This window comes from Pelobates fuscus, chromosome 2 (assembly GCF_036172605.1).
Source record: "Pelobates fuscus isolate aPelFus1 chromosome 2, aPelFus1.pri, whole genome shotgun sequence".
Taxonomy (NCBI): Eukaryota; Metazoa; Chordata; class Amphibia; order Anura; family Pelobatidae; genus Pelobates; species Pelobates fuscus.
In genome coordinates, this window is record NC_086318.1 from 361,216,041 (window position 1) to 361,231,291 (window position 15,251).

The following is a 15,251-nucleotide window of genomic DNA, read 5'->3' on the forward strand; positions in this document are numbered from 1 at the left end:
GCCTAATCTGCCCGCAAGCACCTTTGCCAAGATCTTTGAGTCGTGGTTGATCAAGGAAATAGGGCGAAAGTTCTCCGGGACCGAGTCGTCCCTTCCAGGTTTGGGCAATAGAACGATATTCGCCAAGGACATATCTCTATCAGGCGTCCCCCCATCCATCAACTCATTAAACCAGGGTTCCAAGTGAGGGAGGAGTTCTTCCCGGAAGGTTTTATAGTAGCTCCCCGAAAAGCCATCAGGTCCAGGTGCTTTGTTGCTTTTCAAGGCGGATATTGCCGCGTCTATCTCCTCTCCCGTGATACGGCTTCCCAGTACATTCGAAACCGCTGCTTCTAGTTTAGGGAGTCGTAATCCAGATAGGAAATTCTGAATCCCTTCTAGTTCCCGGCCCGTGTCCGTGGCGCCTTCCGAAGAGTGGTTATAAAGTTTAGCGTAAAAATCTGAGAACACCGTGGCTATGTCTGTGGGGTTTGTCTGGTAGATACCCGCTTCATTCTTGATCCTCGTAATGTGTGTGCTCCTTTGCCGTGGTCGAAGGGATCTAGCTAGCAAGGTATCCATCTTGTTCGCCTTCTCATAGAAGGTGCGCTTGGCCCATATCATAGCCCTTGCGGTATCATCCAGGAGCGTTTCTCTAATCGAGATCCTTATGTTCTGCAATGATGTCAAATTGGCAGGCGTAGGGTCCGATTTGTGTCTGTTTTCCGCCGTTCTCAATGCTTCCAGTAATGTGGCCAATCGTTGAAATTTACGTCGCTTCCTCAACGTCGCTTCTCTGATCAGTACACCCCTAATGACCGTCTTATGGGCTGCCCACACCGTAGCCTTCGTAACTCCTGACTCCGCTTCCCTTTCAAAGTAGTCCCTGAGTTCCGAACGAATAATCTCTACAATAGCTGGATCTTGGAGTAGAGACGTATTCAACCGCCACGACCAAGGGGACGCCGCGCTTAGCCTGTCTAGGGTTAGGGAGATATCTGCGTGATCCGACCAGGTTATGGACCCCACCCTGGACTCTGATACCCTGGGAACAGTTAGTGAGTTTACAAGAAACAGGTCTATCCTTGAATACGTGTCGTGAGGTGGCGAGTAGAACGTATAGTCAGTATCGTCTGGATGTTGAGCCCTCCATATATCCAGCAAATCAGTGTGTTGTATAAAAGTGTGTAACAATTTATCTTGCCCTCCCCGTTTGTGCGATCTCGGAGCTCCCCTACAGGGCCCCCTGTCCATTGCTGGGGATGGAGCCGCGTTAAAATCCCCCCCTACGATGACCATACCATGTGGCAGCGAGTTGACCACGCGGGTCATCTCTGTCCAGAATTCCCTGGACTGCTCGTTAGGGGCGTAGAGATTGAGAACATGGATAGTGTGAGAGTGTAAGGACCCTGATACTAAAACATAGCGTCCGCTCGGATCCGTACTGACCTTGCTAACCCTGAGCGGGCATCTATGATGTATAAGAATAGCTACCCCGTTCCTCTTATTGAGTGCTCTGGCCTCAAACGAGGTTCGAAATGTATGATCTTTAAGGGCAAACTTAGCTGATTTCGGCAGGTGCGTCTCCTGCAGGAAGGCTATATCCGGGTTCATGCGCTTCAGTTCCCGAAACATGAGACGTCGCTTTTTAGGGGCATTTAGACCCTTAACATTAAGGGACATTAGTTTCACAGGCATAACTCATCTTGTGGAATATCGCTATTGTGGAGCCTACCGACACTACCATCTGTGGCCAAGATACTGAGGGCGTTCCTCGATTCCCCCCCCAGAGGAGAGATATGATGGGAAAGGGCAGAGTGGAGAGGGAATAGAAAAAGTAGAGAGAAGAAGAAGGAAGAACAACATAACATATTGTACAAAAGTCGCCTGGTCTTACCTAAAGCCAGGCTTATCCGGGGTATATGTCCCGTCATCCCCATAACTAAGAAAAGGTTCTGGGATGCTCGGGACATGGACCAGCCAATAATGGCACTACTTGAGTGCCAACTGAAGTTAAATATAGGAAAAAACACTGCAGACCCTGCATAACCCTTAACGGCAGGGAGGGCAAACAAAACCGAGTAAATGAGCCAGAGTATCTAATATCTTATGCTCCAATATGCATAACCAGAGGAGACATAGTTGAGAAGGTATTAATCGTAATTGAACAAATGTATTTCTTTTTGTTGTTTTATTTTGTATTTTTTTTTTTTTCCCCTTTTTTTTTTTCTTTTTTTTTTTTTTTTTTTTTTTATTAACTATTATTCTTGTTTTTTTTTTTTCTAATATAAGATATATAGTTTTTTTTTTTTTTTTTTTGCTAAGTAGAAGTCGTACACACCAATAAAGCAAGCCTAATATAAGGCAATGAATAAACGAATAACCCGGTGCTGAGAGAGTGCTGCAAAAGAAATAAACGAATGAGTACATAGGTATAGTGCAAGAATAAACTCGGGCGGATGGCCGCCGGTGCGGAGGGGCGTCCCCCAAGGTGAGACTACGTTCCCAAGCCGGGGATAGGAGGGGCCAGGAGCAGGGAGGGGAAGGTCACTCTACCCCATACTACCTAGGGGGATCCCGGCGCCATCTCGTGGCTCCGGCCCAGACACCACCCTCCCCCACCCATGCGGGGACGAGAGAGCGAGCCCACGCTTCCATGCCCCCTGTAGGGCCTAACCATCTAAGCCAACCATAGCAATTACACCTCAAAAAACTAGGGCCCTATTGCCTACCCGGCTCCCCACGGTTCCGTCCCCCACCCGTGCAAACATAATACAACGCAATACAATTGCGCAAAAAAGTACATAGCGACATACATAACAGTAGCCAGACATCATCCCCCCACCTCCCTCCTTGCGGCCGTGGGTTATATAAAAACAGTAGCCCGGGAGAGAGAAAAAAAAAAAAGAAAAAGGGAGAGGGGGGGGGACAATATCGTCTAAAGGCATGATAGTTCCGTAGTCTACTTTGAGATGCTGGCTAGGAAGCAAATGACCCCCAGTCCCGATCCTCTCCGATCCCCGCACCCCAACATGAGAAAACAGAAATATAAAAATAAACGGTGAATCTGACCACCCCGGCGTGCAGCCCATAAAGAAAAAACATAGGGGGCACGCATAATCAATGAAGGGGCGTCATGTCTCAGCAACCCTAACCCACCCAATAAGGGGAATAGGTGCTCCACGAACCCACCCGGGCCCGAGGGCCTTCTCAGGGACCCTCACGGGAGCTCCCCAACCATGCCCCCACTGGGTGAGCCCCAATGGAAATTAGGCTCCAAAAACCCGCCATACCATCCGCATCTTAAGAGCCCCCCCTCCGGAGTGGAGAGACAAAAAACCCGATCTCCTCTCCGCCAACCACCGCCGGATCCGGGTCGGCCTACCACACCGGGACTCACTCACCCGCCGTGTCCCACTCACCGGGGAGGGGACGCAGCTCCTCTACGGCAGGAGGAAGCTCCGACAGCTCGATCTGGTCTCGGATATCCAGGCTCCTCAGAAACGCCGCCGGGTCTCCGTCCGCGTACAAGGTTTTGGTGCGACCATCCCGGAACGCCAACAAACGGAATGGAAAGCCCCAAGCGTATTTCACTCCATGCCTCTGTAGGAGCCCCGTCACAGGGCGCCACAGCCTTCTTTTTTGGAGTGTGGCCGGTGTCAGGTCTTGAAACAGGGTGAGTTCTACCCCGCCATACCTGATTGGGCCCTCTCTACTCCTCTTCAGCAGGGCTTCTTTCGTCTGGTAGAAGAGAAACTTAATAATCACGTCCCTCGGGCGGTTGTCAGTCGCTCTTCTTGCCCTGAGAGCTCTGTGCGCTCTCTCGATATGCCACTGATTATCCGGCATGTCCGGCAGCAAAGGCTTCAGGATCTTAGTGACCACTTCCAGCAGCGGGCCCTCACCTTCCTGTTCGGGTAGACCCCGAAGCCTGATGTTGTTCCGCCTGGACCTGTTCCCCAGGTCGTCCAGGGCAGATTCCGCCGCGGTCAATCTGGAAGACAGCTGGTTAATCTGAGCCGTAGCGGCATTGTGGGCCACGACCGTGGACTCCACACGCTGCTCCAGCACCGCCGTCCTCGCTCCCAAGGCCTGAATTTCGGCCTTGACCTCGTGTGTGTTTCTGGTGATTTCCGCAGCTAAGTAACCGCGAACCTCCGCCAGTTTTGCTAGGATTTGCGCAGTATTAGCTTCCGACACTTCCGAGGCCGCCGCCGCTCCCGGGCTAGAGGGTGATCTCGGAGCCATCGGGCTTTCCCGTCCGCCATCTTGGGCTTGCGATCGCATGGCGCGGGAGGCCGCAAACAGATCAGTCACCGTGGCTCCGTGTTCCGATGGCTTTTTGGACTGTTTCTTCGGTGCCCGCCTGTCCATAATGGCTCCCCCGGTTATTTTCTCGTCCAGGTCAGTGTTTTTAGCGCTATTGTAAGCTTATGGCATCGTGGTCCTAACGGAGCTTCAGGAGGACACGTCCATCTTGCTCCGGCTTCAGACCACGCCCCCGTGGATATGTATTTTTATGTGAATGTGATGTATGGTTTTAAAGTTATGAAAGTTGTGTAAAAGTATATTTTACTCTGTATGCATAATGGGATTATGTGTCACACTAAGGGGAGGGGATGTGTGGGAGGTAACATCTATGTCATTGGTTCTTTTATGCCTCCCCCTGGGTGTGGCCTGTATGTGTGAGTTGGAAATAAAAGCCAGACTGGGTGTCCCAGTCTAGAGTTCTTGCTTAACCCTCAAAGCGATGTGTCGTCTCGTTCTTTGGGGGAATGGGATTGTTTGCTGACTGCCAGGAGTGTAAGCTGATGTCTGCTTTTCTTGTTCAGCTGTCCCAGTGTTCGTGTGGTTCCAGTCGGGAGAATGGTGTTTGCCGTAGCTGCCTGTGCATCTGGAAAGGGGATTATCGCCTAAACTGGGTTTTATCCTCTTGTAAGTGAAACGGTCCGTTACACAAGGTAAAACGATTTGATATATTTAATACAAAATCATGATTTAGAGGGACATCGTAGGCACCCAGACCACTGTCCTGTCCCCTTTAATCCTGCAAACTAATACAATAGAGTTTTAGAGAAACTACAATGTTTATATTGTAGGTTTAACACTGCCTCTACTGGTTGTCTACCAGTCAGCCACTAGAGGCGCTTCCCTCTGGTTTATCAATATCCAGCGTCTTCAAATCCCTCACAGGGAAGCATTAATTCAATGCTTTCATATGGGGAAGGCCTAAGGCGCTTGTACCACATACCCATTAGGTTCCCCTTCAGCGCTGACGTCAGTGGAGAGCAGATAGAGCCAGTGAATTGGGGTTTATTTAATAGAGGTGAAGGGGGCGCGTAGAGAAACACTATAATGCTAGGAATACAGCTTTGTGTTCCTAACACTATAGTGTTCCTTTAAGATTAAATGAAAACCTAAAATGTAAAACAAAATAGCACCTGCTGAGCTATTTATTTTTTTATTTTTTATTTTTTTTACAACTTGGCTATTTTGGCATAAATTCCAAATTCAACTTTCTGTTCATGTTTTTGAAATAAACTCTTAAACATATATACCAAGTACATTTTTGTTAAAAAACAAAAAAACAAAAACAAATATAAAATATATTGTTTATAAAGTCTTATACACTTACTATGCCAGCAGCTTGACCTGATAAGCATTCAAAGTCTTTTGCGAATTTACACTGAAAAAAAAGAAGAAGAAAAAAAAAAAAAAAAAAAGGATTAAACTGTAAGACAAGGCCTTCAAGCAACATTGAATTTTGTGGTAATCATTGTATGTGTTTACATCTTACCAAGCAGTTGAATGCAGCCTGGTTTGCAGACCCAGCAAATCGAAAGCCTAAAGCCAGGCAAGCGCCAGCAATAATGTAAACATGGGCTTGTCTGCAATAAAACAACAAACAAAAACCATACATATGACATCAAATCGGGATCTTTAAGACCACCTAGTTTGCCCACATATCCAAGCTGATATGAAATAATTACATTCACGCTTTGTGTGCAACTTCACCTCCCATCTACCCAAGGGTCTAAGGCAGGGGTGCCCAATAGTAAGATCCCCAGATGTTTTAGAACTACAACTCCCATGATGCTTTGCATGCCTTTAGAATGCATTTAGAATGACAAACCTTAATGGAAGCTGTAGTTTTAAAACATCTGGAGATCTGCTTTTTGGGCACCTTTGGTCTAAGACAAGCTAGGTATGATGGCCGTTTTAGTTAGCTGGAGAAATGTAGGATTCACTAAACCTGCCCACTTATCCTTACCTCCTCATGAAAAAGAAAAAGAAAAAAAGCGTCAATCAACAATTGTGCATTGCCAAGTGCTTTCACAATTAAAGAACTACAATAAATGAATGAAAAAATAATTATACTTTACAGCAGGAATATCAAACTTTGCCCCCCAGATGTTGCTGAACTACAACTCCAATGATTATATGGCTATTTTCTTAATTCAAAGAATCTGGGAGCAACAGGCCATCAACATCTGGAGGGACAAAGTTTGGGATGACTGCTTTACAGTATATAGCTTTATATCGCTTGGCCTCTTTAGTATGCATGTTTAATTCCAGTTTTACTCACCTCAACACTAGCCACAATTCCTTCTCCTAAAGAAATGTTTTCATTGAAATCTGTAACATTTGATCTGACCAGACGCCAAAGGGAAAAGGCTGATGGTAGCTAAACAGCATTTTGAGTGTTTCTATCCATTAGTCTTTCTTTTTCTTAAAACTATTGATACTGCATCTATATCTGTAGATCATTATTATTCCTTATAAATAATAATTCCACGTTGCTGTATCACTCCAGGCACCCAGACCACTTCTGCCCATTGGAGTGGTCTGGGTGCCAACTCACACTACTCCTAACCCTGCAACTGTAATTATTGCAGTTTTCTATAAACTGCAATAATTACCTTGCAGGGTTAACTCCACCTCCAGCGGCTGTCTACTAGACAGCCACTAGAGGGAACTTCCTCCTTCATAGCACAGGAACGCTGTGTAAGGACCTCCAGCGTCGCTCATTTCCCCATAGGAAAGCATTGAAATTATTTTTCAATGCTTTCCTATGGGGAGACTTAATGCTTTCCTATGGGGAAATGAGCGACGCTGGAGGTCCTTACACAGCGTGAGGACGTCCAGCGACGCTCTAGCACAGGTTTCCTGTGCTATGAAGGAGGAAGTTCCCTCTAGTGGCTGTCGTTTTCCTGGCACTGGAGTTTCCCTTTAAAGAGCAGTGATGCTACTTACGCCAGTGTTTCCAAGTTTAGATCTTCTGATAATGGCTGTTCTGTTCCATTAAGTGATATGCTGTTGTCTGTAATGATCTACAAGACAGAAAGGTGAAGAGCAACATTCAGTCTGTACAAGAAACTTCAATACATCCTACAGTCACACTTGTAAAAAGTGCCAACCTAAAACCAGCTATGTATATAGCAATAACGGCAGAGATGAGGCATCCCAGAGTGCATCTGTGAAATTTGTCACAAGCCACCCTGGCTACTTACCTGGGGCACATTACTGTTCACCCAATTAGCATTTGGCAGAATGTCATCCCATAAAATTAGGCATCTTGCAAGAGTCTGAAAATAATAGGGGAGTACTTGTTACAATTTCTGCATTTTATATAAAATGTCTAATATTCTTAACCATGTCTCAACAAAATAATCATTTGGCAAATTATTGTTAAATGTATGTAACTAATGAGAAGTAAATTGTATGTTCAGAAATATTTAGATTTTCTGGCTATTTAAATGTAGCAGTAGGGATTTAAAAAAATAAATAAATACAATTGATTATTTTCTTGACTAATCCACTTTCGAAAGAATGTTTAGAATAATATGTGACACTGTGTATGATAAAACGGCCGATTGATGACACTATTATAATGAGCTAATTAATGTATATGCAGTATGATACTATCACGGCCATCCATAAAAAACAAAGAAAAGAAAACCACCTTACCCTTAATAAAAGGAATTCTGGTTTTACAAAGTCAAGTAAGTACATGGTATCGGGAGCGCGCAGCCAGTCAGCGATTGACCTGAAAACCAAAACCCATTAAGACATGACAATGTAACAGCAACACTGCTGACTGGATAGTGCTAGAGTGGATATCATTGGACATTTTTATTTAGTTATATTATGCAGGATCCTTCTGCAAAACTACTTTAGACACTAGCACTTTATGCTTCTTCTTGTGTATAATTCTTATTAGTTTTTATAAGACTGTGTATAAGTATAAGACTTGACAATGCTGATGTAGGAGCCAAAATTATATTTTGCTCCAAAATCAAGACTGCCTCTTGGTGTGCCTGGATATATGGATATATTTAGAGTGGACACCAGTGGTTCCCGTTAATTTTGTAATTGTACCCGCATGAACCATCTAAATACATCACTGGTGAAGTCTTTACATATATTCCTAATCTCACAAACATGGGTTACGTTTTAACGAGCAGTTTACGTACATAATGGGACCTTTAATGGCTCATGTAATTTAAAAAAAATATTAAACTCTTTGTTTGATACTTGCATCCACAAGACTGGCATACACAGTGTTTCTACAAGGACAACTCCCTTTAGAAGAATTTAATTATTCTAAGTAGCAATATTACCTGTTGTTGGTTTTTAGGTAAATCATAGCTAATGCCAGTGTCGCCCCAGGACATGTGACATCTACATTTATGCTGTCACCTTCCTGCAAAGAGACAGAAATCCAGGAACAGGGTGTAACAAAAACATGTGAGACAATATAGAGTAGTTAGTATAGAACTTCTTCCAAAATATACAGGTAGGTTTACATGGCCATATTAAATATAAAACACTTTTTTTCCACTTTATACTATTAGAGTTATACTCTAAACACCAAAGAAAAGTTTAGTTTAATGTATGAATCATGCAATTCAAGAGTGGAGCCTTTAAACTGGCTCAGTAAAACGGCTTAGTGTAGTTTAAGGGCTACACTCCCTTCTTTTCACCACAGGAATCCGTTTGGTAGAAGTATATATATGTATATTTTATTGGATACAATATAAAAACAATAAAAAAGGAATAAATATAACTACCAGTCTCTGACTTAAAAGTCCATATGCAGATGAGAAGGCTCCACTCTTGTGAGTATAACAGCTCTATTTATTTGTTGCTATATATACAAACGGAACTTCACTGTATTCTGTGTATCCATTTTCCCGAGATACCAAGGGAGCCTATATATCTATCCAATTGGAAAAGGGGAGGGGTCGCCCTAAACAGACTCTCAAGTGCTTCCTACCAGAGCTAGGTTTTCATAGCTCTGGAATCTGTGAGTGTTCCCTTGTTATTATTAATATCACATTCATAAGTGTTTAATAGTTTGCACTATGTACACTTTATTTTTGTCTTAAAGGTACCACTACAACAGAATATACATCTCTGTATAGAAAAGGTTAGGTGTTTATTTAAGTGTATCACTGGTATTGCATGTGGTGTACCACAATTCTAAATAAGCGCTCCACTGTTCCATTGTAAAGTGTAGAAAGTACATCCACCCCAGAATATGTAACAAAGCGCATTTTGACACTTTTCATTTAACGAAATGATAAAATATAAAGAAGTTTGTGATTTTTTTTTCACACAAGTTTTATTTTGTGGAAATTTATAGACCATGTTTGTCCCTCTTCTACAAACCCCCCTATATTTGCATTTTGCTACTGTTCTCGATTACAATAATATTCTCCATGTATACCATTACCTGTAAATCTTTTTTAAATGCTCATAAGGACTACTTTGTCTGGGGCATTTTTACTACCCTTGAGAGCAGGCACAGCTACTGCTGCCAAGCTCTCTGAGGAACAAGGCTTAGTCTATGGAGGATCCACTTCACTACAAGAAGCAAAGTTACCATCGGAGACCGTTGCAAACTATCCAAAGACCCCAGGAGGCGACAGAGCAGCATTAAACAGTGCATGTATTAAATTAAACAGGTTTTATTTCTTTTAAATTGTGTGCGTGTGTTGCACTGTATGCCTTTAAACTTCAGTGGGTTTAAGTTTCAAAGAAAATTTAAATACAAATAAAATGCAATACTTCCTTCATATGATTTATGGTTTCATACCTTGATCTGATAACTGGGGGATTTATGCTTCTCTCTGTTTATGCCAACATGTGACCGTTTGTGACCTCCAACCATGTACTGGTAAAGCTGCTCTGTAACGTTCAAGTCAGACATGCCAATCAAATTACTCCCGTGCTGGAAGGAGAAGTATTTACAAATGGTCAAAAAGAGAGACACAGATTGTATCCTTGATTACTTTATTTCTGAAGTAAGCATTCATTGCACAAATATTTTGCACTTCAATTACCTATATCAAATGGGCTATCAAAGTATACACCAATAAGGTCTACTTCAGGAGAGGTTCAAGGAGAGAATTGTGACTGAGCCAAAGTCCAGTCATCAGGGGATGGTTGATTAGGTTTTATTAATGGATGGGTGATTCACACCAACTAAATAAATAATCAGAATATCGGTTTAAAAAATAACAATATATCACATTAAACACATATGTCAGATAGTAGAACTAACTCTTTTATCAAATGGAGAGTCTTGATAAAGTGGTAGTCACTGAAATGTATAGTATTTTCCCAATATGTCCCAAGCAAATCAGGCCCTGCCACTGTACAGGGTGTCATGGGAACATGTTAAATACAATGTATGTATACCTTTGGAAAATGGAGGAGCCTATAGCCACAAGAACATCAATCCTAAATTGGCTTTATAGACTATGTCAGTTGCTGGGCTAAATGTAAAAGGATTTACCAACATAGAAATGGCAGATCTTCTATGGGAACTTTTATAATCATTACAAATGCAAAAAAAATCTAATGGTTAAAGGATTACTGTAAAGCTTTTCTTCATAATACTTTTTTTTAGCTTTATTATTCCCTATCAGGCATTATTGCCCTTATTTAATTAAAAAAAAAAAAAAAAAATCAGATTAAACCATATTTAAACTTAGATTAAATCAAGCCCGGGTGAGGTTCTCCTCACTTGTTTCTATACCCTGTCTGACATCTTGCCGCGTCATCTGAGGTCAAGTCAAATTAATTTGATCGGACCATTTTCCTCAGCTCAGAACACGTGTGTGCGCTCAGAGACTGGGACGGATGGGAGGAAGTGGACTTTGAAGCAAATAAAGCTTGTTGTCAGCGCAAGCAGATGACAGACGTCATTTTTGCACAGAAGTCACGTTAGGCAGTGAAGAACAGCGTTACGGGCTGCTAAAGTCATGTGTGCCGAGGATATAACTAGCCACTGGCACACAACTGTAGATGTGCAATGTATGTGAAATGTTTCAAGTTGAAATGCTGCACATTCCTACCACCATGATCACTTCCAAAAGCAAAAGTGGTCAAGGTGGTACGAGTAACTCTTTAAAAGAAGACATTGTTTTAACACCCCTTAAACATCAGCAGAGTCAAGATTTGTCACCACTGTTTAGGCTTACACATTTTCTTTTTTAGAAGCAATAACCTACAACAGTCATTTATACATTTGCACCTCCCTTCCATTCATTCCATGTTACACAACGACTGCAGTATATTCCTTTGGCACAGAAGCTGAATAATACCAAGAAAAAATAATGTTTGCTAAAGGTCAATTTTTTTATGACTGCAGACAATTACACATATTTTAACCCCTTAAGGACCAAACTTCTGGAATAAAAGGGAATCATGACATGTCACACATGTCATGTGTCCTTAAGGGGTTAAACCTTCCAGACGGTTTACAACCTGTGAACTTATGTCTCTCCGGATCCATCAAAGATGAGCAAACAGAAGGTAGGGGCAAAACAGCTCATCGATAATAATCTAGTTTTATAAACACAATTTCCTTATAGAATGCAGTCACTATTCATTCTAGGAAACTGATCAAACATCACAAAAGTAAAAAAGAACATTTCACTTTTATCACAAGTGAATGCCCTGCAATTACATAAACATTTCAAAGCAAGGTTTTTCAGTAAGATTACAGCCTTTTTCATATATGATGTTGCCCCTACAATGGGTCACCCATAATGCATAATTGATTTAGCAAATAACTCAGAGCTTACCCCTAGGCACACCATTCCCAAAGCCAGTCCAGCTGCTAGTGAATAGGACTCTCTATCTGTGCAGTATTCCATTTCAGGTCCCGGGGGACGGCCTGCAAATGAATTGAAAGAAACTAGTTAAAAGTATTTTAATTAAAAAACTTTCCAATGTATTGCAGCCTTGACTATTTTCAAAGTGCAGAAAGAAAACACAAGCATTCAGATTTAATGTAAGAAATATATTACGAGTTTAGTGATAAGTCAATGCCAGCAGGAATGATGGGATTACTTTCATTATGTATTTTAACAGTATACAAACACAAATAGCAACATACAAATTACATTAGCCAAAACGTGTAGCAATACTGAAGAGGTACAAAAGAACATGTAAACAAATCCAAATGAGAGTAGACAGGTTCACAGTAAGGCTTTTTATTGGACCTTAAAAGTGTAAAGCAATAATAATAATTATAATAATAATAATAATAATAGGAACACTGCAGGCATTGTAACTGCTTCATCTCATTGAAGTGGCTATAGTATTCAGAGTCCCCCTGGCACCATCCTTCTATTCAGCTTAAAAACATAGAAACATAGAATGTGACGGCAGATAAGAACCAGTCGGCCCACCTAGTCTGCCCAATTTTCTAAATACTTTCATTAGTCTCTGGCCTTATCTTATAGTTAGGATAGCCTTATGCCTATCCCACGCATGCTTAAACTCCTTTACTGTGTTAACCTCTACCACTTCAGCTGGAAGGCTATTCCATGCATCCACTACCCTCTCAGTAAAGTAATACTTCCTGATATTATTTTTAAACCTTTGTCCCTCTAATTTAGGACTATGTCCTCTTGTTGAGGTAGTTTTTCTTCTTTTAAATATAGTCTCCTCCTTTACTGTGTTGATTCCCTTTATGTATTTAAATGTTTTTATCATATCCCCCCTCCCCTGTCTCGTCTTTCCTCCAAGCTATACATGTTAAGATCCTTTAACTTTTCCTGGTAAGTTTTATCCTGCACTCCATGAACCAGTTTAGTAGCACTTCTCTGAACTCTCTCTAAGGTATCAATATCCTTCTGGAGATACGTTCTCCAGTACTGCGTACAATACTCCAAGTGAGGTCTCACCAGTGTTCTGTACAATGGCATGAGCACTTCCCTCTTTCTACTGCTAATACCTCTCCCTATACAACCAAGCATTCTGCTAGCATTTCCTGCTGCTCTGTTACAGTCTGCCTACCTTTAAGTCATCAGAAATAATCACCCCTAAATCCCTTTCCTCAGATGTTGAGGTTAGGACTCTATCAAATATTCTGTACTCTGTCCTTGGGTTTTTACGTCCAAGATGCGTTATCTTCCACTTATCCACATTAAATGTCAGTTGCCACAACTCTGACCATTTTTCTAGTTTACCTAAATCATTAGCCATTTGGCTTATCCCTCCTGACTACCACTTTATCAAGACTCTCCAATTGATAAAAGAGTTAGTTCTACTATCTGACATATGTGTTTAATGTGATATATTGTTAATTTTTAAACAGATATTCTGATTATTTATTTATTTAGTTAGTGTGAATCACCCATCCATTAATAAAACCTAATCAACCATCCCCCTGATGACTGGACTTTTGCTCAGTCACAATTCTCTCCTTGAACCTCTCCTGAAGGGTGTATTAATTTATGTACTTATGTAGAGCCAGGATAATGATAAACAAGCATTAACTTCAGTAGCAATCACTAACAAAAGTGCAATCTATATTATATTACTGCAGGTCCTGCCTTCTAACGATTTAAACTATCCAGAAAACAGGAAATCATAAACACTGATTATTCTTAAATCAAGTCACTGTTTCTAATTTAGTCATATAGAGATCCACCCAAAAGATATCAAAGAATTAGTCAGCAGTAAGCTGCAAGGACAATGGCCACATTATTATTAGCATTTGTAGAAGGCATCATAGCCCGCAATCATGAATAAAATATCATTAAGAGGTGAAGAAGGCCCTGCTCAAACAAGCTTACAATCTAGGAGGATTTGAGCTAGGCAGATACATAGCACTAGATGCATTACCCAAGAAGAACTGGTGAGGTGGTCTGAGCAGGATTCAAACCTGGGATCCCAGTTCTAAGTGATGTTACCTACCACTGTTCTAACCAGTTGATAAACAACACAAATAACAGAAAATGTTGAGCATCATTGCTACACAGGACAAAAATGCACGCACACACACAAAAATATTATTAACTGAGAAGTTGATATTTCTAATCCTTACCTATTTCTGCAAGTAGAATCTCAGCTATGTGTCTATGGGCAGTTCCCTGGTAAACCAAACCAATTCCAATCACAGCAGCCACTTGCACATTATGTGGCACATCGAGCTCCGTGGAAGTTGGAGGTAACAGGGCAGGGATGTGGATGCTGAGAAGTCGTGTAATTGAAATATCCATCGTACCAAGCTTGGCAGCTGAAACACCAAGCAGGAGCCCAATGCTGGTCATCTCGTGGCCCTATCAAGACACATTATCGAAGGAGGACATAAAACCAATATATATACACAAACAAAAATGCCCCAATGTTGGCTGATTTCGATTTTTTCCCCCCAAGCTTATGCAAATGCTGACCTGCATTAATAACTTGTTCATTAAAAATACCTGGGAGTTGTGTGTTTTTTATTCAAGATCTCTGTAAGTTGTATTAGAAGATAAGGGTGAAGACTTTCTAGGAATATGTCCTAGCGTAGTCAATTATATTGTACGTCATCACGTGACAGAATCTTCAACGTCTAACAGATTTATGTAGGTTCAACAATAGTTGTGAGTGCTATTAAAACATGCAACTAATGAATGTACAGCAAAAAAAGCCTGTGAGGGGAATTCCCGAAAATCCGTGGTTTCTGGAAGGCAGTTGAGGACCTGTTGCGTCAGACCTTTGGCAGACCCCTGGCCTTGGACCCGTGGATCTACTTGTTAAATAGAACTATTGCGGGATGGACGAGAGGAGAGCAGAAACTAGTACGGGCGATAACTTTAAGCGCACGCAGAGCGGTAGCAACGGCATGGCTCTCACCTGAAGGCCCGGAGTTTGGGGGGGTGATCTCTAGGATAAAGGAAAGCAGAATCATGGACGATCTGACCGCTAGATTGAGAGGTACAACAATGGCCTTCCAGAGGACATGGGCACCCTGGGACAATAGCGTT

The 15,251-nt window shown here is 42.0% G+C and overlaps 1 protein-coding gene across 2 annotated transcripts in view; it reads right to left on the minus strand.

The window, feature by feature from the left end:
* ANAPC1 (anaphase promoting complex subunit 1) overlaps positions 1 to 15,251 on the minus strand; it is a 97,357-nt gene that overhangs the window by 36,758 nt on the left and 45,348 nt on the right. For both annotated transcript variants that reach the window (XM_063443671.1, XM_063443670.1), the window contains exons 29-37: positions 14,327 to 14,561; positions 12,075 to 12,166; positions 10,079 to 10,213; positions 8,601 to 8,683; positions 7,948 to 8,026; positions 7,491 to 7,565; positions 7,234 to 7,310; positions 5,777 to 5,867; positions 5,615 to 5,665 (exon numbers count right to left, since the gene is read on the minus strand). In XM_063443671.1, coding sequence (XP_063299741.1) covers positions 5,615 to 5,665; positions 5,777 to 5,867; positions 7,234 to 7,310; positions 7,491 to 7,565; positions 7,948 to 8,026; positions 8,601 to 8,683; positions 10,079 to 10,213; positions 12,075 to 12,166; positions 14,327 to 14,561 — 918 coding nt within the window. The remainder of the gene's footprint in view (positions 1 to 5,614; positions 5,666 to 5,776; positions 5,868 to 7,233; positions 7,311 to 7,490; positions 7,566 to 7,947; positions 8,027 to 8,600; positions 8,684 to 10,078; positions 10,214 to 12,074; positions 12,167 to 14,326; positions 14,562 to 15,251) is intronic.